At 33.4% G+C, this 27,437-nt stretch overlaps 2 protein-coding genes across 2 annotated transcripts in view; one reads left to right on the top strand and one right to left on the bottom strand.

Annotated features, from left to right (window-relative positions):
• Positions 1-1,064: 1,064 nt before the first annotated feature.
• On the top strand, positions 1,065-6,874 carry LOC134702403 (uncharacterized). The gene is made up of 4 exons (XM_063563305.1): positions 1,065-1,156; positions 1,746-1,814; positions 2,112-2,360; positions 4,823-6,874. The coding sequence occupies exons 1-4, from the start codon at positions 1,067-1,069 to the stop codon at positions 6,056-6,058; spliced, it is 1,644 nt and encodes a 547-aa protein (XP_063419375.1). The 5' UTR covers positions 1,065-1,066; the 3' UTR covers positions 6,059-6,874.
• Positions 6,875-26,475: 19,601 nt separating this feature from the next.
• The window catches only part of LOC134702424 (acetyl-CoA carboxylase-like), a 66,311-nt gene continuing 65,349 nt past the window's right edge, over positions 26,476-27,437 (bottom strand). Inside the window, exon 55 of the mRNA XM_063563332.1 lies at positions 26,476-27,185. Within this exon, the coding sequence (XP_063419402.1) occupies positions 27,071-27,185 (115 nt within the window). The 3' untranslated portion in view covers positions 26,476-27,070. The remainder of the gene's footprint in view (positions 27,186-27,437) is intronic.

Raw genomic sequence — 27,437 nt, 5'->3', positions numbered from 1 at the left:
AATCTTGGTTGCGCTTCAAACACAGTAAGCATTTGTCTTTTTTTTTATTTTGTAGGCCTCCCCTTAACACATGAACAGGTAAATTTCACTGAAAGGTTAAACTATTGAAGTTAATGATAGTCACTAATTTGGAAGAAGAGCTACAAGTATAAGTATAATCTAAAAGACTTTGTGTCTGCAAGTTAGGTCAACAACTTCCAAGGAGTTATAACTTTAAAATAGTAGACACATTTTACTTGAAGTAAAGTATTTCAAAATACATATATTGCAAATTTGATAAATTGTCAAATACTGTGGCGTTCGTCTGGCCATATATGCATATCGAATAGGTTTTTGTTTCTTACTGTTACAGTTTTGCTTGACATGTTGTTATAATAATTCACGGTTCTAAACTATTCATAGATTGGAACCTAAAAATATCTTCTATTTGTTTATATGTCCATTTATTTATATTTCACTATATCAGATTGTTTGTACATAAAATTGAAGGCCAACAAACATGTTATGTAAAAGTCTTGTAAATATTTGTAAAGCATTATAAGAACAATTTCAAACCTGGACTGGCTACTAACAGGTTACCTTACAAGAATTCAATTGGAACAAAATGTGTTCTCTTATTTTTTTATATTATTTTCGTTATCAGACATGTACAAAGAGATCTTTGGGGCACGAGGAGTGTCATACATGTTGCCCACTCAATATATGTAATGATGCTGGTTGTGGAGAACTAGGCAAGTAGAGTAAATAAACATCTTAACTATTTCTGTTTGCACGAAACATGTGTCTAATTTTATTGAAAAGATTAGGCTTAAATATGTTATTTTAATTTTAGCGTGTCAATATAAAAAATTCAAGAAAATTAAAAAAAAAACAGCCAAAACCTGATGTTTCCGGGAACACGTTGTTGAGAAATCTTTATGATATCTCTGTTAACTATTTTAAACTATGAATTAACGATTCAACAGTTCACATTCAAAACTTTAGACGACGAATCGAATTAATCATAACTGGAAATACGTTTCCTTAGTTGACTTGTCACCATTATTGTTTTACAAATTTAGGAATTATGCGCAACAGTGGTCCTATATGTTATAAGTGTTCTGGGGTTTCGAGTATGACTGTGTGTAAAACAATAACCACGTGTCCATTAAATGAGGTAAGATGTACATACTCTTTGTTTGTAAGCTGTTTGTCAATAAAATCAACCGAGGAAAGGTTATCTACAATGACACTGTCAACCAAACACGAACAGTTTTATAGATACAAAACTTCAAATTATTCAACGACGAATACGAACTACACAGGTAAATGATGACAAATTGCATTTTAATTTACTTCATAGCAAAATTTTGTTTTCTTATTTTTATTGAATTTATCATAGCTTATTTCTTTAATAGATTTTACCTGATCGAGTTGCGCAATGGGAAAACACCTTCAAACACTTGACAAACCTGATGCGAAAGATCAGTAACTCCACTATTTTGCAAAATCAAAGAGTCATAAGAAGGTCTTTAACACAAAACAAAAGGTGACACTTCACATTAAGTTGAAGACTGTCAAAAGATAATTCTTCGAATATGACCTTCTAGATCTTTATATATTTTTATAAAAGAGTATGATGCGTTGACTGTTAAAATCATAGTTGTCGGTCTTTTAACTTATTTTGTAAAATTTTGCTTTACTACTGTGCTTTTTATCTTTTTAAATAAAGTTGATTTTCATTTTTGATACTTTTTATATTTTAGCTTTGTATCATTGAATCAAATGACAGGAATGGTGAAATATATTTCAATAGTGGATGTCAGACAAAATATGTAAGTTATGGGGAACTGCACTTTACTTAATATTTAATATGATAATGTTGAAACATTGTTTATTGGGAACGAATAAAAATTCCAATACTATTATCTTATTACAGAAAGTAAATCTCTAATTACCGTTATCATGGCTTGGACAGCTTTAGTGTGCAAATAGAACGTAAAATAGCATGTTTTAATCACAAGCTAAATATTAAGATTGCGAATAATTGCATTTGCGAAAACAATTGTATATTTACATTTGATACTTTTGGATCAAAACTATGTTTACTTAAAATAACTTATAAATATTAGGCTTGTGACATGTTAGCCGGAACGGGTAACATTTTGGGGAAACGAGAGATAAACGGCCCAAGACCAGGCTACTGCAAGAGATGTTGTGCCGGAGATTTATGTAATACTGAATGTAGTATAGATTTGAAGACAACATCATCAGTTACAACAACTAAGACGATAGCATCTATCACACCACCAAGGACAACCACAGTAGTCACAACACCAATGACGACAGGTATTATGTTTATTGGGGTGGGGAATATCATGGTAATTTCATTGTCATGAACCATATAAATCATGAAAAAATAATATAAAAGACATATTATAATCGTAGAAAATAGATGATGCATTGACACTTTCCTTTTTAATTCTACTTTAAAAAGAGACAAAAGACAAGAAGGGAACAAAGGAAAATGTAGCATATATATTATATGAATGCATATTGTATTTGTATATTTCTAAAGTCAAACAACTTAAATGCGAGGACCATCCAACCTGAGTAAACTTGGTGTTTGTAATGATCAGCATGGTATAGATATTTGTCCTGTATCCTGCGGAAGATGTATCCCCGATACGATAATACCCTTACAGTGTATAGATACATCCACTGAATGTGATTATCTAAACAAGACTTTCAGCATTTGTCAGGATCCAGATGCAGTGAAAAATTCCGGTTGTAAAAAAACATGTGATTACTGTGGTGAGTTAAAAATGAACACTCACATAATTTTTGATGGCATTATTCTCATGTAAAAACAACAATCAGATAGCGCAGGAAAATTTATTCTAAGGAAACACATAATCAGATAGCTTGGAAACCGCTATAAGAATGATATGCATTGGCCTAATAATTAAAAGTGTTGTGACTATTCTGCACACATCTATACCATAAAATTTCAAATAAAGTTTAATCTGTTCAAAATCTTGACTCAATAATTGACAATGCTGGTCGGTTTGGAACTTGACGTTACGACAAAAAAGAAAATTTCTATTTCCTATTGCGAACTTTCAATTATATGAAGCAACCAACCTACAGTGCCTGCATATGGAACATATATAAATATGTATCCCAGTTATAACAATATTCCTACGCCTTTGTTTTCTATCATAATTTCCTTATGGAGTCTACTCCTTACAAAGAAACTATATATAAGCCAACAGTTATAATATTGACGTGAGTGACTTCATAAAGTAAAACTTATCGACGAATTAAATATCTGAACTTGCTAAAAGCAACACGATGAAGCTCGAGGCCATATGCGGAACAGGATCTGATTACCTTTCCAAATGATATCGACTTCGGGTTTTTGGTGGGGTTCGTGTTGCTCAATCTGCCTTTAACGCGATATAATACATGTGTGTTTTTTTAGACATCTGTTAAAAAACCCATAGACCTTATCTTTGTTTAACCTACTGCCATATCAACTGGTGACTTTATCTTTCTAGACCGCTGTAAGGGCTAACTAAAGACTTTATCTTTATACCGATGTATAGATATCTGAGGACTTTTCTTTGTTCCGTAGAACGCTTAATGTGATAATTGTATACCTCATCTTGTTCTTGTGACCACTGTAAAGATATCTCATGAATGTATCTTTGATTGTGTAGCCCGCTGAAAGTGATTATTGAATACTAAGTAGAATCCATTTTGTTTTTCTGACCGCTGTATCAAAGTTCTGTACATCACTGTAGAAATATGTCTGAAACCCTTTAATACTGTAGATTTTATTACACTTATAAATATATTATAATCATTCCGTCGTATGTGTTGGATCTATGAGTTTGAATGTCACCCTTATATCTTCCATCCATCGGTGGAAAACTTGTGTATTTTGCAGACCTTTGTGGTACATCGAACCCCTGTCGAAATAGTGGTGTATGTGAAAAAGACGGATTTTGGTTCAAATGTAAATGTTTGTATAGCTATTACGGAAAATACTGTGAACAGCAGCATTCAGGTATGAACTTGATTGGTTTTATTTTTACTCAATTCTTTTACAAATTTAAGATTTCAGAATTGATATTAAAGTCGATGGTGCCAATGAAGATGAAAGTACAAATGACAATGAAATAAATGATGAATAATTGATAATGAGGTATAAAATTCTTAAACCTGTAGAAAACTTGAAAAGATATATTAATTTCATAGGCAAATGCAGATATCAAACGCTTACAGACAGGCATAATTCCCCTCTTTTACCGGTTTAAACGATAGAGGGTTTTTTTCTAAAATATATCTTACAAAAGAGGGACGAAAGATACCAGAGAGACAGTCAAATTCACGGTACAACTAAAGCTGTAACTATAAACATTCATAATTAGATTGTTAATAGCATTAGTCAATATATAATTGAGAATAGAAATTGGGAATATGTCAAAGAGACAATAACCCGAACAAAGAGCAGATAACAGCCAGCAATTAGTCATCAACACAGGCAGACAATTTTGCACCCGTAGGCTTGCCTCAACTCGTCCCTAAACAAAAATGAGTACTAGTTCCGTAATATTACTTAACTCCGAAATATATAAATGAACTATGATTAAAAATCATAAAAGACTAACAAAGGTCACTTGCTCCTGATTTGGGATAGGCGAAAAAAAAATGAGGCAGGATTAAACATGTTTAAAAGATATCCCAGTCCAATGTCAAAATAGGTATCAAAAGAAACTAACGGTTGAATTAACATATAATGAACAAAAACTATCTCAATCACCTTTTAACATTATAGATTCATTGGGAACGAAATTTTAACCTGGCTTTCCTGGCGAGCTTTGGTACTCCTCCTGCATATGCACAGCTGTATATTATTTCTGATCATAACGGAACATGCATGATACGTATTCCGTACCTACATATAAACACATCAATGCCTGTTATATTCAACGATGTGAGTCAATATCGTATAAACAGCAGCATTCTGATGACGACGCTAGGAATACAACACAAAGCAATAATAGTTAGTTGTGACGTTCCAGTATCTATATACGGAATGAACTATAGGAATGTAGTCACCGAGGGCTATCTTGGTATTCCCCAGAATGGACTTAGAAGCAAATACATAGTGTCATCTTTCTCTCAAGATAAGTCAGAGTTTGGAATTATTGCTCCTAGTAATGATACTTTTATTTCGATTAACTTAAGATTGGAGTCTGGTGACTTGAAGTATAATGGAAACACGTACCGTCCAGGTGATTTATTAAATATAACAATGTTCAAAGATGAAACATTTTATTTATCATCCGACAATGATCTGAGTGGTACAATAATTTCTTCAACCAAACCCGTTGCTGTTGTTTCCGGAGTCAAATTAAGTTTCATGAACGACGAATACTCAAACCACATGACAGAAATGATTTTGCCCCACAAACATCTTGGCAGAAATTTTATAGTTCCTGTGTTGTATAATTCACAATGTAGGTATAGGATATTCGCGGACAGTCCCTCCAGTTTAACGATCCAGCAGGGTAATTACACTATATCTGGATTCAAGAAAAATATAACTGCAGGACAGTATCTGGAGGTTAATTCTGACAAACCAACAACCCTCAGATCATCCTCTGGTATCCTTGTTCAACTTTACTGTGACTCACATGGTCTATCCTACGACTCTGTGATGGTTACTCTGCCTGCCATTAGTCATTTCAAAGCAGGCTACCAGTTTGTAGCCGTCTCCGACTTTCCACCAGGTTACCAACCAAATAATTATTATATGACAGTTATCATACCAACAAATGCTGTCGACGGACTAAAATATGACGGATATTTGTGGGTGTCTTTCATACAAAAGTTTTCCATTGTCGTGTCAGGACATTCATATAGCATCTTGATTAAGGAGATATCGAGTGGGTTACACACACTCACGCAAGTGAATAACGTTACATTTGGATTAATTGTAAATGGAAAGACAACACACCAGGGCTATGCGTACCCAGCAGGTTTCCACTTTAATAATGGTGCTCAATAGCACCAAGTGATAACGTTTGTGTTGACCAGTCAGTGCTGAACTATTATCAAATCTTGTTTTTAAATACTTCCTCACTTAAGAATCTGAACTGTTTGCAGTATAACCACAATTATATATCCATTAAATCCATATGTATAAGTAATAAGTAATAATTGTGTAACCTAGTGGTAGTTTAAGACTTTGACACTATATTTGCGAGACACAATTCTTCATATGTGAACTTTCGTTATACTTTAATCGCTTAAAGCTACTTCCACATCAAATTATCTTCAAATTAAGTAGTGAAATCAGTGGCAAAACCTTTCTGCACAGTGTTTGACAATACTTTATTATTTTAACTTATTGTTAAAATGAATAGTTACATTTCAATTTTCACTTGAAGCAGTGTATCAACAACAAAAACACACTTACAGATACGAATAAGAAAAGTTTATGAAAAAAATATGTAAATGAGCAGAATATGAAATTTAAACTAGTTTTGTATGTACTCAACTTCTGATCTAACCCGTGTGAATAGCATGTCAGAAAAGAATAGAAAGGTATGAAAAATATTTTTAAAAAAGACTCTTTTAAAAGCAGGATAAGTTAACTTGGTGCTGCTGGTATTTAGCTACGACGGTGATAGCTGCCTAAAGCTACCACTGAGAAAAACTACAAAATATAAACAATATGTCTAACAACATCTATGAAGAATCGGCACAGATTTTGTTTAAATAGAAACGGAAGATTCCAAGAGGCCATTTGAACTCGTATTCGAGATAACTGACACACCCTGGCAAAAAAAAGACGACGAAAAGAAAACAAAAGATGTAAACACAGAACAACAGGAAACCCATTATAATTTTGATGTGATTTTAGGTGGTTTGAATTTGTTAGATGATCCTGCTCTACTAGTTCCCCTCGTCGTGTTGCTTATTGTAAATACAATAGTGGTGAGGGTTGATATTCAGTGATATCAAAGTCGAGAAAATAGGACTAAAGCTGTTAAGTTCTGTGTCATTTGGTCTAACCTCAATCTGAATCAATAAAAATACAAGTTTGGTCAATGAATGTTTAATGAGTTTTATCAGACTTGTATATCTCATCTTTTACTTATAAAAATTGAAATATACTTATTTAAAAAAAACTTTGTTCAATAAACTGTGGATCACAATCGGGTCAGTTTCCAAAAATTACTAACGTTTACACTTTAAAATAATTATATGGATCAAATAATTTTTAAACATTTTTTGTCGATTTAAAAAAATAAGGAAAAACATTGCCAAGATTGTTTTAAAATATTAATATAACTCTGATCTAGAACGATGTCACGATTTAGTTTTTGCATATCACCTATAAAATCAGCAAGAATATCTTTACTGTAATTTTCAGTATAGTCTTTATCAACTACCAAATATCTCTGAAAGCGTGAAATATTTTTTGTGATGCATTGTAACAATCTATATATAAATTTTGTGTACCTATCTAGTTGCAGGGAAATTGTATCATCAATGTCGTTGTCATGATTTGAAACACAAAGTCTTAGAGTATTCTGCACATGACGTGGTAATATCTCTACCATCAGGAGCAATATTCTGCCCACCTGATGGGGCAATTTCTTTGTCCGTTTCTTCATGTCCATTTGAAATGACAGTTTAAGAAACGAACTTTCCGAAAAGAGGTAGAAATATTAATACGAGTATCCACGGTTTCTTTGACACTTGTAATATTTGCTCTCGGTTCACTTTAACACGGTTAATTGTCAACATTGCCATCGCTTCATCTGACACTTCTTAAGCATTCGTGCTGCAAGCCATAAAAAATTTATTGAAGAAGTTTCTCGTCGTCTTTTAGCGACTTCCGGTCTGTTTGACTGACGACCTCTCATTGAGAGCAAAAGGATGTAGCTAGAGTGAAGATTTAATTCTCTACTTGCAGAATATATAGGCTTGCCACTATTAAAAGTCTTAGCCATGTTATCTTTAAATCTAGAAATCATGGGAACACTTTTCGCCAAAGAAGAAATTTGGAATCACGCTTGGTTGGTGTGAGTTGTTAAACATTGGCACTTTTTGCATGGTTTAAAGTCCAATTGACGGTTTTAATGCTTATGAGGGGGAAATAATCCTTCTGTTATTTCCAATCACGTGAGTATCTTGCATTTTTACTTATTAATCAAGGTTTAAAATTGATCAAAGCTGTTCTCCTACTTTAATTCTCTACACATTTATCAGAAGTTTTGATTATCATTTCTTCTTAACGAGAAGGAAAACCTAGTTTTTATTTTTAAAATCATTTACAATATACTGTGAACTTTTAATGAGTCAAGTATCTGCACAACTGTTCTTATCGCGCAAACATATCGTAAATTAATTGTGAACGTGAGGTTAAACTAAACTAAACGCTGTCAAATTGCAAAGTTCAATCATTTTATAGTTCAAAAAAGGCTTGTGTACTTCTAGTTACTGTAAAACTGACCTAAAAATGAAAATGTGAACTAAGGAGCAGAAAAAATAATCCTAGACAGTTTGTACTGCTTATGGTTAAGATAATAAGACAATGTTGACTGCTGTGTCTCAATTTTTGACATTTTACCTATTTTGTCTGTTTGTTTTGCTCATAATTGGTGTCAATATAATGGAATATTGTATGCGACTGTCAAACAAGTCAGAAATTCAGCTAGCTATAAAACCATCATTTTCTACATAAGAAAATGTCTGTACTAAGCAAATGATATGACGGTTGTTTTACCGTTCGTTTGATATGTTTGAGCTTTGATTTTGCCTTTTGATAAGGATCTCTGTTTTATATTTCTCTTGGACTTTGGTATCTTTCGTATTTTACTTTTAACAGTGATTGTTCAGACCAACTTTGAATAATGTATTTATAATTAGAAACTAAACAGATCACTAATCAGAAAAGACTTGTGTTGGTCATTGTAAAGTCTATTGAAGATATCCCCTGTCAGACGAATATGTGCACCTTTCAATGATTTTTTCAACATAATAAAGTTGTTTTCAGTAAACTGTAATCAAGCGGTGAAGCATGAAAATAAAGTCAGGGGCAACTAATATATGTAACATTAAAATGTTAGGCCAAAAAAAATATGCCATCTGCACTTCAGATGTTGCCCGTCTGAAATATAAAACTTCGTACAAATATTTTACCCACAATAGACAGAATAGCATATACAAAATACCCTTCTCCAAGTTGGTGCTGTTCCCCAGGACTTGCTATTCCTTTCATGATTTCGTTCATGATGATGATGGATTGCTGCTTACCGTCCAGTGGCAAAATATACATATTCAGGACGAGAACATGTCAATTTAGTATGAATATTAATCCTGCTTTTAATAGACCCATACGCTAAGCCAGTTCTGTCTGTACCAAGTCATTAATATGACAGTTGTTATCCATTCGTTTGATGTGTTTGAGGTTTTGATTTTACCATTTGATTAAGGACTTTCCATTTCCTCAGCGTTCGGGGATTTTTTTTAATTTAACTTTTTCAGTAATGTTTCTAACGGTGAAGTTGAACCAAAAAACTCGCCCACAGTTTTATGAATGTTGTCATGAGTTGGTTTACCGTTGTGGAATATCTGTGTTACAGATTAACATGTACATTGTATATGTCTCGTTTTCCACAGCAAAAATACCTTCATCGACGTCATAGCCGAATGTGATCTATTACCGGAATGGCTTCGTTAGGAGTAACACAGTTGGTGTCACTTTTTGAACAATTATCTGCGAACCGATCGGAACATTTGAGAATTATCCCGGGTTTTTATGATGTTTGGTTGCATAATCTACTTGAATGTGCAACGTTTAAATTTTTTTCATTTTAGGTATTTGTCTTATTTCGGTTTGGTAGTAAAGAACATCAAATGTGGAACAAATAATTGGCAGCTATATAATCATTTGGATTTTTTTCACTTTTAGATAGATTTTTGTGATTGGACCAATTTTTGTGTTTTGCCTATTTTCTTTATCGTTTCATGATATTTCAAATATAAGTATATATTAACTTGATTCATTCTGAAATAAAACAATACTCCCCGAATCCATGAAATGTATTCGAAAGAAACTGTTAAAGTAAAAAAAAATCTAGATTCTCTCTGTTTGGAATCATTCGGCTGAACTTTCCGGAACAGGCATTCTCATTGGTGGATTTTCAATAGTACTGTTAAATCAAATTTTGTTAAACGAATTTGTAACATAACTATAGAGTCTATATGCATTGGACTATAAGAGATAGGGAAGATACCAGAGGGACATTCAAAATCATCAACGCCACGGCTAAAAAAAATTTTTCGACCCAGAAAGATAATCAAAGTAATGGATATCACTCATGGAAAGATTAGAACAGTAGTTTGAATTATTTCATATTAAGGTATGGTGGGGGAAAATTAACATTCATAAAGCACTATTGCTCAAAATTGCATTTGTCTTTAGAACGAAACTTGCATTTTCAGTATGAGGATAAAATGAGCTCAAGTAAATATAGGTCTCTAAATTTGCACAATTTTATTTAAACTGCAGTTTATATTTCATGAAAATTATGTTGCCAGTTCTGTACATGTTTTAAAATAAAAAAATAAAAATTCTTCTAGTAAAATATTACCAACTATCCTTGTAAGACATAAATTTAGACCAACAGCTAAAAACTTTTAAGTGCCAGCAAAAAAATCGAAAAATATTGTTTTGGGGCATTTTGTAAGTTGAAACAGAGGTTATATGGCATTGAAGATAAAAAGTTATAAAGTGCCTTTTGATCTATTTTTAAAGTATTTTTCAACACAGGGCATTGAAAATGTACTTTTTCAACGTATAAATCTAATTAAAAAACTTATTTTATTGAAATGTGGATTCTTTATTGAGTGCAAATATATATATTTACTTTTAACAAAAATTCAAATGACTAAAATAGACATAATGCATGTAATGATTGATGGGAAATAAACAATAGTTTGTTATAATTAAAAGTTTTAAAATTTTAAAACTGTTTCAAGCCAATTCCTGATTAAAAAAAAAGTGAACTAATCTAAATTGTTGATTAATTACAGATGATTATTGGCTATTTATCAAGTAAATTATAGGCCATACTTGAATACCTTTTATATATTCATATTATCTTTTTTAAGATCTTATTAATCCATTAATCATTTGTCTTTCAGATATAATTTACAGAATCACTTTATGTAATGTAGATCAAAAGTAATTTGCAATAAATAAATCTATCAGCCTTATAAATATCAAATATATAATATACACATTTGTGTATTCAATTATGAGGTCAAGTACTTGTTTATTAAGAATTAGATGCATATTGGAGTAGTCTGTGTAATTATGTAGGACTGAGGTTGATAGGTAATGTGGTAAATTTGATTGGCAGTTTAGGAGGTGGGGCATTGTAATTAAAGGTCCACCTTGTCTCTGATTGTTTAGTGATAATGACAGTTGTCAATCATACTAGTTGAATCAATACCCACTAAACTAATCAAAATGTTTTTAAAAAAGCCTGCACATCAACACACCTTAATAACATACATTCTTGAATGAACTGCTCCAATAATATACCCAGTTTTTTCAGTTTATATGTGTATTATGTGCAAATACATGAGAACCATAGGGAACTATATTTTAGTGTGAATACATTTAGTAACAGTAGGTAACCAGTCCTGTTGTTAGGGAGGGTGGTGCCTAAGTAAAGATTTAGAACAAGTTCTAATCTTTCCAAAAATGACAAGACTGGTGTTTAGACGAAAACAAAATGTCTCTTATTACTTGTAATATACTCATACCTATGCCTTTGGTTTCAACCAATTAAGTTGTGTCCATCAAAGAGATAGCATTTTCTAAACTCAGATATGAAAATGTGTTGGTATCTTTTTGTTTTAATAACTCACTCTAGATACCACGATTAGCATTTTGTGCACCAGACGCATGGTTTGGAAGTGTTTATTATCTGATATTGGATTCCACTTTCTAAAGTTCATTGTTTGTCACCAACATGACCAAATAATATCAGTTTTTCAAGGGCTAAAGGTTTTTTTTTTTAATTAGGAAAGGTAGATACATTATATGAACCTTTCAAAACCTCAATTATATCTAAATTACATCTATAATGAACTTTAATCTAGGATTATTAAAAAGACTAATTAAATGAACCAAAAAGATATGCAATTACATACTATATCAATGAATTACATTATGTTATCAGCATTGCACTGGCGCCAGTTTCTCCGTAAAAACATGTATCTGCATAAATTGATACACTTATCATTTATGTTAAAACGTCTGACTAATTAGAGAAAACATAGTTCGTGACTTAATACATGGCATTGGATGTTTGAATGTGCCGTTCAAAAAATGGATCGCAATAAACTGTTTTCCAAAGTTTTGTTACTATCATTGTTACTCATACAGCGAAATGTTGTTCTGTGTGAAACATGTAAGGCTCCCGAATGTAATTCTGTAAAGTTTCCTCTCCTGGATAATCATAAAGCTTACCTGTTTGCAGAAATGGATGTTTCGTCAATGAACGAACAATTAAAAGAATTTATTCAGAATGAAATTAATGTGACGTGTAATAATAGAATTGAAGAATTCGAAACGAAACAACGTATTTTGGGAAATTCAATATCGGAGATGTATAATAAAAATCTAAGATTGTCACAGGATACTTTAAATCAGCAATTAGAAAATTTAACAATCAGTTTCAAAATGTCACAAACGACGAATGATGAAACAATTGAAAGGTTTGTCAACAATTCAATGGCTCAAATTGACAGGGAATTTGACAAAAAGCTGGAAGAGATGAAAAAGAAAATACTTGCTGAGCATACAGCTAAATTGCACAATTTTAACCAATTGTATGAAGAGAAATTTGAGAACTTTACACGTGACACTAGTTATAAGATTGAGATGCTGTCTAAATCTGTGATACAAGAAAAACACACTTTGATTCCAAAGGAGAAAGAATTTAACAATACAGAAACAACAACTGGTAAGTTATCGAATGGATATAGAATGTAAAATTACAGAACAGCAGCAGGAAAAGTAACGCGATTAGAGAAAAAGTGACATGAATACCGAAAACAGCATCATTACGAGGTCTTTTTAAGCTTATTATATGGATTCTACTTATAGTTGAAGGACGAACGGTTGATGAGTTGTCTGTTGACAATCTTATCAAATCTTCTTATTCATGTTTACGCAATAATCCAGAACAGCAACACATGAGATAAAAATAGCGGAGATGGTGCAAAATTATAAAAATGATAACATATTAAACGTAATATTCATGTAAATAATTAGGTAAAACAAGTGTAGCGCGATCAATATTACATATAAATATTGCAACATGTACACTTTTTAAAATGAAAGAGAATAGATTAATGGACAGAAAGAGAATGCAACTTTACAAACATTGAGACAGAGGGCAGATAGAGAAAGAAAAAATGAAACATTACAGGCATTGTGAGAAAAATTGTATAGACGAGAGAGAGAAATCTGAATCAGAACATGTACGTAAATGAGAGGATGTAACATAAAACAGCACAGAAAATCAAAATGATTATATTTTTATCCAAATTGCATCCAATAAGATTTTCAACATTAGATTTAGATTCAAAAAGGGGGACGAAAGATACCAGAGGAATAGTCAAACTCACAGATCAAAAACAAACTGACAACGCCATGGCTAAAAATAAAAAGACAAACAGAAAAACAATAGTACAGAAGAAAAACTATAGTAAATTATAGACTAAGCAACACGAACCCCACCAAAAACACTGGGGGTGATCTCAGGTGCTCCGGAAGGGTAAGCAGATCCTGCTCCACATGTTGCACCCGTCGAGTTGCTTAAGTTATTACAAATCCGGTAAGAGTTCACCAAAGTCTCATCGAACGCAACAAATATACGACAAACATTCATAAACATACATATAACTAAGTCACTTGGTCCAGGTTGAGAGTTCTCTCATTGGCAATCATACCACATCTTATTTTTACATGTACTAGTTCAATCTAATTAGATTTAAATCCTTGAATTACTCTTGTGCTAATATGTCGCGCGTCAAGGTCTTTGATGCGCGACGTATCAGAAAAATAGCGATTCAAGGATTAAATTCTAATTAGATTCCGACAAGTCTCCATGGCAATCATACCAAATCCAATTGTACATGTAAAACGTATTTATTAAAGTACCATTTTTAAAAGAATTATTTTGGATTATATATATAAAGTACAATTATAATTTCATATAAACTTGTATCTGGACTCCTTGTTAAGATCGATGGTATGGCAGGTTTGGGCTACAATGTTACATGTTATATATTAATATTATGAAACATTTGAACATAACGACCAGTTTCAAATTTGAAAATATGCTACACCACAAGTAGTCATACATAATGTCAACATGTAAATATGTATTCTAGAAAATTGATGAATAAACGGAACAAAACTTTCAAAAATTTGTTAACAACATTTAAATATTTTTAAAAACACAATCGATCTATTACTTATCCCTTATTTACTGTTAATCTACTATTATAACAAACAGGTAGTGAATCATGACGATATATTGTAAGGATGTATTATTATTATGTTTTACAGACTCAGCTGGTAAAGAGTTTTACCTGATATTTCTCGACAACCCCCACGGCCGGACAGAAGTACGACTTTATATGGTTTCCAGGCAAACTGGAACATGTAACATTTATATTCCTTATCTTTCCACAAATAAGTCAGTTGCTGTTTCTAATATCAGCACAAGTTCTTACATAATTAACCGAAATATTCGAATGCAAAAAATAGGAATTGAAAACAAAAGTGTATTCATAAAATGTAATGTGGATGTAAGTATATTTGGAATGAATTATGCCACCCGAAATTCAGACGGATATATAGCATTACCGTTTAATCGTTTGGGTAAACGACACGTGGTACCAACATTCGTAGTACATCAGGGGCCAGCTCATATTGGCGTTGTCGCACCATTAGATGATACAGTCATAACAGTATTACTGAAAACAGCAGGTGGATCAGTAAGTTATGGAGGAAATACTTACTCTTCTGGTGAATCTTTTTATATCACATTATTACAGTATCAAACAGTTTACATTTCACATAATCATGATCTCAGTGGGACAATTATATCATCTTCCAATCCAGTAGCGGTAGTTTCTGGACTTCGATACAGTGTCATGAACGGTGAATGCTGTAACCATATGACAGAAATGATTTTACCTGCCAGGCAACTTGGGAAGGATTTTATTGTTCCAGTTCTTTATAACTCCCAATGCAATGTCAGAATGTTATCTGATAGGTCGTCTGAAATATCAATACATGGATCAAAAATACAAAACAAAACACTTCAAGCAGGAGAGTTTCTTGAGTTGACCAATTATGTCACGACAACAGTTAACTCAAACCATGGTATTCTTGTACAAATTTATTGTGACACAACTTCGCAGACAAGTACTTATGATTCTATAATGGTTACACTTCCGAGCATTCAACATTACAAATCAGAATATCAGTTCGTCGTGGTTTCTGACTTTCCTGATGATCAACCACCTGACCATTTTTATATTACTATAATGATACGGTCAGATGATATTGGTGGGATACGATTAGATGGTAAATCTAAAATACAGTATATGTATACATCTAATAACATTTCGATGCTAGCTCAATCATATCTAGTTCTCATTCATGAAATTCAACCAGGAATGCATATAATTGAGCAGATAGACGACGTACCCTTTGGACTTATTGTAAATGGGAAAACAACACGTGAAGGATATGGATATCCTGCAGGTTTTAGACTTAATCCATAAATTATGGGACAAGAAAAACAACTTTAACAATGGATTCAGATGTGTTCTCAGAAGCATATATTAGTTTTGTTTTAAGGATCTAAATAAATAAAATACATGTCTAATTACTAGTTTTTTGTATTTTACGCTTCACTTTAATCAATAAAATATATACCCTCTTTATTATAGGATAAAATCGAAATATAACAAAGTGATATTCAAACTCAAAACTCGAAAACGAACTTACAGTGCCGTTAGAAAAGAAATAAAAAATAATTCTGCACATAATTTTTTTTCGAATGGTCCAATTTGCTGTAGGTAAACTACTAAATAAAGAACCTGTCAACACAGAGGTTGGGGATCAAAATCCCTCGAGTGCGTTAGACTACAATCTCATTTAATAAGGATTGTAGATTTTTCTGCCAAAATTCGGTGGTTCACTCTGGGCACACGTAGTCTCCTTCATCCAACAATAAAAACTCACCGCAACGAAATAACTAATAGTGCTGGAGTTTTTGAGTATGTCGCTTTGTTTACAAGCAATACAATTGATAAATATATACTTAGATATAAGAAGATGTGGTACGTGTACCAATGAGACAACTCTCCATCTAAGTCACAATTTGTAAAAGAAAAATCAGTATAGGTCAAAGGACGGTCTTCAACATGTAGAATTGGCCCGCTCCGAACATGAAGCTATAAAGGGTCCCACAGATGACTAGTGTAAAACAATTCAAACGGGTAAACCAGCTGTCTTATCTATATAAAACACTAGAAACGAGAAACAGTCATAAACCACAATAATCGTTTAACATCACAACACAGAAAGACTCACTCAATAAACAAGTAAGATCAATGTACTGAACTTCGAGGAAAATTCAAACGAAAAGTCCCTACTCAAATGGCAAAATCAAAATATCAAACACATTAAAAAAATGGATAACAACTGTCATATTCCTGACTTGGTACACGCATTTTCTTATGTAGAAAAGGATACATTGGAGTCGGTTTTAAAGTAAGCTAGACCTTTCAAAAATAGCAAACTTAAATTCCAAAGCAATATAGAATAGACCTATGATTATCCAGGAATTCCTCTTTGGTAAGTGTCATGAGAGTATACGTTGAGTTTCCAAGTAAATTGTCAATACCTAATTCGTTTATCAAGCAGTTAATGTAATAAGTTTAACACACAAAAACGATGTTGTTTGGGGCTTTATCTGAGAGGACAACACCATATTCGTCATGGAGGTAGGATAAGTGTTTTGCAACATTTAGGTTTTTTAACGATTGACGTAGCATGGGCATTGATAGACTAATTCAGTTCTGTATCTGTATCTGTATATATACGTTGAAGATACCAATTCTGGCTTTTACTCAACGGGAGAGAGACACACCTATTTGCGGTGTTGGAGAGCAGCATTGAAGCTCTCAACTGTATCTGCGCATACAATACGATCCTCCAGTTGGTTCCAATGTAGTACACTCTTGACGAAGAAAGAGTTCTTATATGGATCGGTGTTGCTAGGAATAGTATCTAGTGCCTTAGAATTGTTCTTGACTGAATTTGTCACTTTATTGGCACTTACAAAATTGTCAAATGTTTTGGGTTTGATTTTCCTCCTAGGTTTACTTTTAACAAGAAAATCGTCGGGATTAATAGCTGGGACCAACCCCTCAACCACTTTGTACACAAATACCAGCCGTTGACTTGTTCTTCTTGTTTGTAGGTTGTCTAGTTCTAACTCGGCTAGCATTTTGGTGACCGGCGACCCCTCTTCTCTAGACCTATAGTTGCCTGTAATGAATCTAGCTGCTCTGCGCTTTATTCTTTCCAATTGATTTATATCATGTTGTGTATATGGGTCCCATATTATGGCACCATATTCCATAGTTGATCATACTAATGATATATATGCGGTCTTTTTGCAATCTTTTGGGCAGAAGCGTAGATGTCTTCTTAGAAAGTCGCGTGTCGAATTGGCTTTCTTGGCAACATTTGAGATGTGCGTGGTCCATTTTAGGTCTTCTGGTATTTGTAAGCCTAGATATGGGTTGTGTTGAACTTGTTGTAGTACATGTCCGTCTAGGCTGTACATCTTCTGGCTTTTATTCTTAATGCTAAGTATATAGCACTTCTTTGCATTGAAGCGCATGCCCCATTTTGTGGCCCATACTTCTAGGTTTTGGAGGTCTCGCTGTAGGAGTGTATGGTCATGTTGAATATTTATGTTCCTGTACAGGAGGCAGTCATCTGCGAAAAGTCTGACAGATGATTGTACTGAATCTGGAAGATCGTTTATGTGGCAGAGGAAGAGAAGGGATCCTAGTACTGTACCTTGTGGTACACCGGAGTCAACTGAAGCTTCTTCTGATTCCTCCCCATCTACGACAGCTTTCATTTTCCTTTGGGTTAGGAACATCTCCAACCATTTGTTTAGTGGTCCTCTTATACCGTATTCGTTCATTTTGTGCAGTAGTTTGTTGTGTGGCACAGTGTCAAATGCTTTGGAGAAGTCCAGGATAGCGACATCAATTTGTTTTCCTGCGTCGAAGGCTTTCATGAAGTCGTGTAATGTGACTTGCAGTTGGGTTTCACAGGAATAGCCTGACCTGAAGCCATGGTTTAGTGATTTAAGTACTCTGTGCTTCTCTAGATGTTTAAGTATATGTCTACAGATCGGTCCTACTAAAAAGCGCCCGGGAGCGCCCGAGAGCGCCCGGGAAAAGAAAAAGCGCCCGGAGGAGAAAATTATAAATAAGAATAAAATTTTATACCAATATTTTTTTCTTTAAATATAGATTAAGAGTATTTAGAAGAATCATGCGGAACGATATTGTCCTCGATCAAAATGTATATTTGGTATTTAAAAATAATCAGTGCCTGAGGTGTAATATTTTCGCAACTGCATGATGAACACTTTTTTATTCAGATACTGATACAGATTTATTATATCTTTTTATCAAGCTAAAACTGTTCCAATGGCTATGCTTATCAGGGTTTTAATGCAAGTTTTAAATTTATTCCAAACCCCTGCTCTTTATCCCCGTGTTTTAACTACGGTACATGCATATAGTACTGCTTTGTTTGCTGATTTATTATGTGTAACTCTTTTAATTTTGATTAAATTAATATTTATCTGTGACTTGAATTTAAGTGGTTTTTTCACATTTTTCATGTTGATATCGTTTTTTAAAAACATGTTTTTTGACGTCTTACCTGTATCTGTATTAGAAAATCCCTCCTTCAAAGGAGCACTTCACAATGAATATGTTATCGAGAAGTCTATATGTCTATATATGTTCCGGACCATATGAGTATTTGGACCATACGCGTATGGTCATGACCGTATGCGTATACTCATATGGTCAGACCATACGCGTATGGTCCGACCGTACGCGTATGGTCGGACCATATCAGTATAATACTCGTTTGGTTATTAACGGGCCGGACCATATGAGTATTTGGACCATATAGGTATATGTATTTTTTCAAATTACATTATTTATAAACGTTTCAATAATACAAAAACGTTATCTAAAAAAACAGTGATGGTTTAAAACATGACAATTTTTTTAAATTTTATAATCCAAAAAACTACGTAAAAAAAGTATTGATGCCATAGTTAGTTTTCATCGCTAGTTACATTCGTGCATATAGGTTTGGATGACATTCACTTCCACACGGTATCATAGCTTTTTTGCATTTGCAAGAAATTTGTGCACGATCTTTTTCATTTACACATTTTGTTTGCGAGTGAAAAACAAGCCTTTTTGCAGCTGCGTTCAGTGATACCAAGGTCTTTGGCAATTCTGATGTCTACGGTGTTTTTAAGAAGCTCTAGATCTCAAATATCGTAAAATGACTGCAATACACCATCTTCACAACACAACTTAAATAACTAATAGTATGCTACTTTCCAGTGACTTCTTATGTAACAGTTCATTAAGAATTTTTTGGAATTTAATTTTTAGTCGACATATTGCCAATTACTCGTAATAACTAATCGGTAATGACCATCGGTATAAAATGTGTTTACTTTAAATTTGACAATTACGTAAAATTAACTATGTGAAACTTCTTATTTTTATTTAGCTTATCTTTTTATTATAATATAATGATAGAATTACCTATATGATAGCGTATTTTGAATGAACGGTCATAACATATGAAGAGTTTAGAAGTATTAAAAGTAAACTGTAACAGAGTGTTAATTACCCCGACCATATGAGTATATACCCATATGGTCATGACCATACGCGTATGGTCTAAATACTCATATGGTCCGGAACATATACACTTAGTTTGAAAATATAAAGAATAAAAATATATAAATGTACGCCCCGTGGGGTGTACGTTGGCTACAGTCTTTGACTCTTGCTCTTGCTAGACGGTAAAGTCTTTAAGAGTTCGTTTCTCTTGGCATGTAGAGCATAGCATAATTTTCTGGTTATGTATTCTACCATAAAACAATTGTCAGTGCATTTGCATCTGCAACCATAAGCACATAAGTGACTCGGATCTAAAATGAGCTGTGCGTCTATTACAACGTTGGTAAGATTAAAGCATTTGGTACAGTTTCTAAAGCTACAGAGAAAGCTTTCAAGTTCATGCAGGTATGGCATGCGGATTTCACATGCAAAGTCTTACATTTAAGAAGGAAGTGATCTACCGTTTCTGCGGATTGTTTGCATAGTTAGCAGGTTGGATCTACACTATTTTGATTAATTGAAGCTTTGTTGCTTTGAAGATAGTAGGTACATGTAAGAAGCTTTAGTTTTGTTTGAAGACGACTTATATCCTGGGATGATGTGCCAACACTTGCAAGACAAGGATGAGTGTTTCGCCAGAGTATATTGTTAGTGGATAGATAATTGAGAGAACTATATAGGGATACTTTTGTTCTCAATTGATCATTCCAGACACTGTCAACTGCTTTTTTTACTTGTGTTTTCCATCGATTTGTGTTGATCGGATTGAGCATTATATCATGAGCTGAGGGTAGATTATACTGGGCTAGAATGCATCTTGCTTTTGAGAACCAATTTTGAGAGTTGAAACCAGACATAAGTAGTTGCCGTTCAGCTAGATCCTTTTCTATTGAGGATTTCATTCCACATATTTTGTTATAGATATTTATGACAGCTTTATGTATTGTTCCTTGTATTGGAGTTACTCCTGTCATAATATACACAGCTGCATCTGCAGTATTATTTGGTAGTGATAGGATTTGTTTGATTGCTTTCCTATAGAATACTTCTAATGGCTCTATGTGTTTTTTGTCTGGAAGTAATATATCTAGTCCATAAATAAGGACTGGTAGGATATATATTTGAAAGATATGTAGACAAGTAATTGGGTTGAGCCCATTCTTTCCGTGAAGACCAGCCCCCATCAGGCTATACATTGTCCGTCTGGCTTTAGAAATATTTCCTTCAATATGAATGTTGATTGTTTTCTTTAAGTCAGAGCTGTGTTTAATTCCTATATGAGGAGCCGAGCTTGGCTGAAGCATAGCTGTATTATTGATCTCAAATTCAAAGTCTGTATTTCTTGTGGATGGCACATTTTTCAGTACACGGCTCTTGGTGGGTTGGAGTTTGTATTTTTCATGAATACTGTAGTTTTCAACTGTACTTATCATTGACTGGAGATCCGATGGTGAATTTGCAACAAGGGCAACATCATCAGCGCGGGTCGGCGAACCACAATATATATTCCCAATGTAGAAACCCAGACCGCTATTTTCCAGTTGGTCTAGAATGTCGTTTATATATACTTTGTAGAGTTCGGTACTGAGAATTCCACCTTGTCGTACTCCTTGGTGAACAGGGAATGGATTTGATATTAAACCATTCCCTTTGATGGAAGTTATGGCATAAGTACTTCTCTTGAACTGAATTTTAATGTGCGTATTGTTATGCGTTTATTTTTCTACATTGGTTGGAGATATAGGGGGAGGGTTGAGATCTCACAAACATGTTTAACCCCGCCGCATTTTTGCGCCTGTCCCAAGTCAGGAGCCTCTGGCCTTTGTTAGTCTTGTATTATTTTTATATTAGTTTCTTGTGTACAATTTGGAAATTATATGGCGTTCATTATTACTGAACTAGTATATATTTGTTTAGGGGCCAGCTGAAGGACGGACGCCTCCGGGTGCGGGAATTTCTCGCTACATTGAAGACCTGTTGGTGACCTTCTGCTGTTGTTTTTTATTTGGTCGGGTTGTTGTCTCTTTGACACATTCCCCATTTCCATTCTCAATTTTAAGTTGGCGTATTAAGAGCCAGAGTGTTCCACCTACTCCTGATAAGAAGAGTTTACGATGCAAGCTATCATGGTTGACGACATCGAAAGCAGCCTTCGCATCCAGAAGAGCAACAAAAATAGGTAGTTTTTGGTCAATGGATTCTGCAATTGATTCTAATAGTATGAGAGCACTGTATAGTGGAGAAACTCCGTCTTAACATTTTATAAATCTTCCGCATTAACTGTGATCCAGTATTGTTTGTCTCTCGAAACAGTATTCATATATTATTGTTAAAATTGAAACATTCATATTTGTTTTTTGTGCTGTATTACAAATAAATGTCTATTATCTGAATTTGCAAATAACTTGTCTAAAATTTTAAAAAAATCAATGTTCTTAACTAATTTCATCGACACAAAGTTGTCTCATGCCAATAAAATATTTTTTATATATTCCCCGGGCGCTATTTTTTCTTCTCCGGGCGCTTTTTCTTTTCTACGGGTGCTTTTTCTTCACCCGGGCGCATTTTAGTAGGACCCCTACAGATTATATGTTCCAGTAGCTTGCATGGTACAGATGTTAAGGATACTGGTCTGTAGTTTTCTGGTGCATGTTTGTCTCCCTTTTTGAAGACACTTGATATATTTGCATTTAGCCAGTCTCTTGGTAATGTACCAGTGTTGATGGATTTTTGGAATATCATTGTAAGTCCAGGTGCTAGTTGTTTTGAGCATTCTTTCACTATACGATTTGGTATGCCGTCTGGTCCTGATGCCTTAGATGTAATCCAGCTTTTCGACTCCATCTGTTTTTATGTCTAAAGGAGGTATTGTGCTTTTTATGTGCTTTGATGTTGTTGGCAGAGTTTTGTCTTTGTCTCTTGTAAATACTGAACTGAATTGTTTGATCAGTAATTCTGCCTTCCCTTTCCTGTCATTGATTAGATTTCTTAATTCTGATTTGTATCAACGACCTCACTGCCTTATTCCATTCTGGAAGAGTGTCTACGTCTTCCTTCTTGCGTTTAGCATACTGCCTGACATAATCCTCTACTGAATCCATCAAAATTTGTTGTAATTCCAATTGATGGCTTTAGGTTCACGATATTTCGGAACTTTAGATAACACATTTCGTAGGGAAGTGTTATTAACAATGTTGAGGTCACAGGTAATAACGTGGCCAGTCTGATTGTATGTGAATTGGGAACTAGTACAAGTACAATCAGGAGGTTTAGACCTCAATATTGAGATCCTTCAAAATCTGTTAGTAATTAAAAATTTAAGTCGCAAGAGGTTTGGTATAGGTATAAGAAATGATCTTTTAAATAAGGAGGTAGTTTTGATTAAACTAATTTATGATGAATGATATTGCCTAAGTTGACGCCATCGAGACCTTTGTATGCAAAGGAACGATCTTTTCTCTTTTTCATCTTTCCCATGGGGACTGGCTTGAAAAGTCTGTGACTTGTAATATCCAAAATTATAGCTGAATAAAGTGTCGTGCCAATGTGATGAATACCTAACTTATTCCTTTCAAACTATGGTAATTATTTAAAGTTTATTCTTGTGTTATGTTGTTATACATGAATAACTGTCTCCAAGTTGAGCGAATTAACTCATTAACATTCTCTATGTGCATGTCACATAAATGAAAATTAATGTTTCAAAAAGGAAGATTGAAATAACACATTGGAGTTTCATAACGTCATGGCACACAGATTTGAGACAGGACAAAGGATCACATATTTGAATGACATGGCGTCATGGGACATAGATCTGAGGAAATTACAGATTTGAGGCTGAACATAGATTTGACTCCTCCTTACATACAACGGTTTTAATAATCAAACCAAAAAGGGTAAAAGAAGGGCAAAAAGGTGGGAAATTCGAACATCTAAACATGTCAGACAGATAAAACTAAAAAGCAAAGAGTGAGGCAAACCAGAGACATATATACACATGTCTCTGGGCAAACAGACCACACAAATCTACTTCAGACATTAAAACCCTTTGTGAGACATCTAAGAACACCATGGCAACCATAAAAACACTTTTTAAAACTGAACATCAAGAACCTCACAAAACTATGGTGATTCCTGATGATACCGAATGGGTAACAAATCTTTCTCAATCTATTATATTTGTCAGCCTTGTTGCAATGGTCGTTATAAGTTTGAAAATAAAGATATAATCATTCTGTGATATATCACTATCACAGAGAGAGGGTGGGATGGTGGTCCCAACAATTAAATGATGGGTGCCACATATGGTGCAGGATCTGCTTACTCTTCAATTAATACATTAATAATAGTTCCATTCTAAATCAACATTTATATTAAAATATCTAATTATGAATTGATGTGAACATTTTATAAAATTGAAGCAGTTTATAATGGAAGTATTTTATCAGTATCTGTTGCTTTTTATAGAATTATAAGTGGATAAGTTTCTGTAAGCAAGAAAAACTCATAGTTAGCTTTGACATGTGTCTTCAACTTAGAATTCTTCAAAATCTACAATCAGAAGTGATCACATAGATCAACAAGAGTGCACACACTGAAATGTCTCGCCTTCTATACTAACCATGGATATTATGTTGATAGTACTAAGTATAAAGCTTTATTAAAAACTGTCACATGAACTTAACATTAACCATGAAAACTAAACAAAGACTAATGAACCATGAAAATGAGGTCAAGGTCAGTCCAACCATGCCAGGCAGACATGTACAGCTAACAATGCTTACAAACAACAAATATAGTTGACCAATTACTTATAGTTTAAGAAAAATAGACAAAAACACAAAAACTTAACACTGTGCAATGAACCGTGAAAATGAGGTCACGGTCAAATAAAACCTGTGCGACTGATATAAAGATCATAAATATTTCCATACACCAAATATAGTTGACCTATGGCATATAGTATAAGATAAAAAGACCAAAACTCAAAAACTTAACTTTGACCACTGAACCATGAAAATGAGGTCATGGTCACATGACATCTGCCCACTAGACATGTACACCTTACAATCATTCCATACAACAAATATAGTAGACCTATTGCATTTAGTATAAGTAAAACTCACCAAAACACAAAAACTTAACTATAACCACTGAACCATGAAAATGAGGTCAAGGTCAGATGACACCTGCCAGTTGGACATGTACACCTTACAGTCCTTCCATACACCGAATATACAAGCCCTATTGCTTATAGTATCTAAGATATGGACTTGACCACCAAAACTTAACCTTGTTCACTGATCCATGAAATGAGGTCGAGGTCAACTGAAAACTGGCTGACAGACATGAGGACCATGCAAGGTACGCACATATCAAATATAGTTATCCTATTACTTATAATAAGAGAGAATTCAACACTACAAAAAATCTGAACTTTTTTTCGAAGTGGTCACTGAACCATGAAAATGAGGTCAAGGACATTGGACATGTGACTGACGGAAACTTCGTAACATGAAGCATCTATATACAAAGTATGAAGCATCCAAGTCTTCCACCTTCTAAAATATAAAGCTTTTAAGAAGTGAGCTAACACCGCCGCCGCCGCCGCTGGATCACTATCCCTATGTCGAGCTTTCTGCAACAAAAGTTGCAGGCTCGACAAAAATTAGTTATCCCCTATGTGTACTTCTTAAAAAGGTCAAATTTAGGAGAAGAAAAATATACATTGCCCAAATTTCGTTTTTAACACAAAAGTAGGATGCTGTTTAAAAGTGATATTTGATTATCTAAATTCCATTTAATAATTTTGCATACTTGTTGTGCAAAATTGATTGACAATAATAGCAACATTGACAATGCATATTGTTATAGAGTGTCAAAACTATAAGTGTGACAAAACATAAGATATTCCAATGAAATTTTATTGTTTCATTTCCATAGATACAAAAGATCTTACTAAATGGAGATTGGTGTGAAAGAGGCAGTCACTTTAAACAGTAATATAACTATAACATCTTTGAATAATATAAATAATAATTAGCTGCTTCCTAGAAATTAACAATAATAGAGATAAATACTAGTTTATAAATAATAAATAAGGCATGAATAGAAATATAGATTTATAAAACATGTAAATATTGATGACATTATCTCATTGATAAACGTAGCACTAAATATTTATTATATGAAAAAATAGACTTAGCACTAAATATTTTGACTTTGGTAAGAGATTGATGTAACTACAAGAATTAAATTATTTTTTTGTAGTTTTCCACCATTTAAAAATGAGGACTTAAGTACAATCTGAAGTGTTACCCCACTTTATGTGCTTTCATTCATATTACATTTAAATACACACTCACTTCTTGTAAGAACAAAAGGAGATGTTGGGTTAATTATAAAATAGCCTTCCAAACATTCATAGAAGCTTCTTGTTTCCTATACAATAAAATTGAATTTATTCAAAACAAAAGTGAGTCCTGAAAATTAACACAAAAACAAAAATTTACACATAATTACTCTCGTACAAAAAACAATAACAAACCATACATATATAAAAAGTATTCATTGGTCATGGTGGCTTTTATCACAATACTGATACAAAATATAATTCAAAATTACAAAGGAGGTATGATGACAAAGTTATTTACAATGTTTCTATTTATAAAATGTTATTGAAAGTGATTGAAAATTAATTTTCTGAATTTAAATGCCCATATCTAACACATTGCATGCTTTATACTATAATATAAATATCTGATCTGTACAACCTTATTTGATAGCACTGTTAGTTATAAGCAGCATTTTAGCACTGTAAGATTCAATGTTAAATGCATAATCTGATTTGTTACTATTTATCACAGACCAGCAGTATCACTGATATAACACAGCTTACTGCTAAGAATGGTATAATTAAGTACTGGCAACATATTTAATTCTTTTTCATAATTAATAAATATAAATCATAGAATTAAGTGTCTAAGTTTTTTGTCCCTGGTCAAGAGTCCATACTGGCTAAAATTCTAGACACTTCTGTCCGTTGGCTTGCTGTCATGTGTTGAGTTATATGTACTATTGAATCCATGGCAACCTCTGGATAATCTTGTAACAAACTGTAATAATCAGAGTAAGATATTCAATTAAATATGTGGTTATAAATAGTTTTCAAGTAAACAAAGGTGTCTATATATGTTAAGTTATAAGAAGTAATGGTGTAATTTGGTTACTTGTATCCTTGTATTGCTGTCATATAGGTATACAATAACATGTCCCTTTATTTTCATAAATAGAATTGCTAACTCTCCTTTACTCTAAAAATGTCATCTACTCAAGACACATTCCACAATTTCTACTTAAAGCTTCAT

This window comes from Mytilus trossulus, unplaced genomic scaffold, assembly GCF_036588685.1.
Source record: "Mytilus trossulus isolate FHL-02 unplaced genomic scaffold, PNRI_Mtr1.1.1.hap1 h1tg000457l__unscaffolded, whole genome shotgun sequence".
Lineage (NCBI taxonomy): Eukaryota > Metazoa > Mollusca > Bivalvia > Mytilida > Mytilidae > Mytilus > Mytilus trossulus.
The sequence above is the reverse complement of the archived record's forward strand: the minus strand, read 5'-3'. Positions and strand labels throughout refer to the sequence as shown.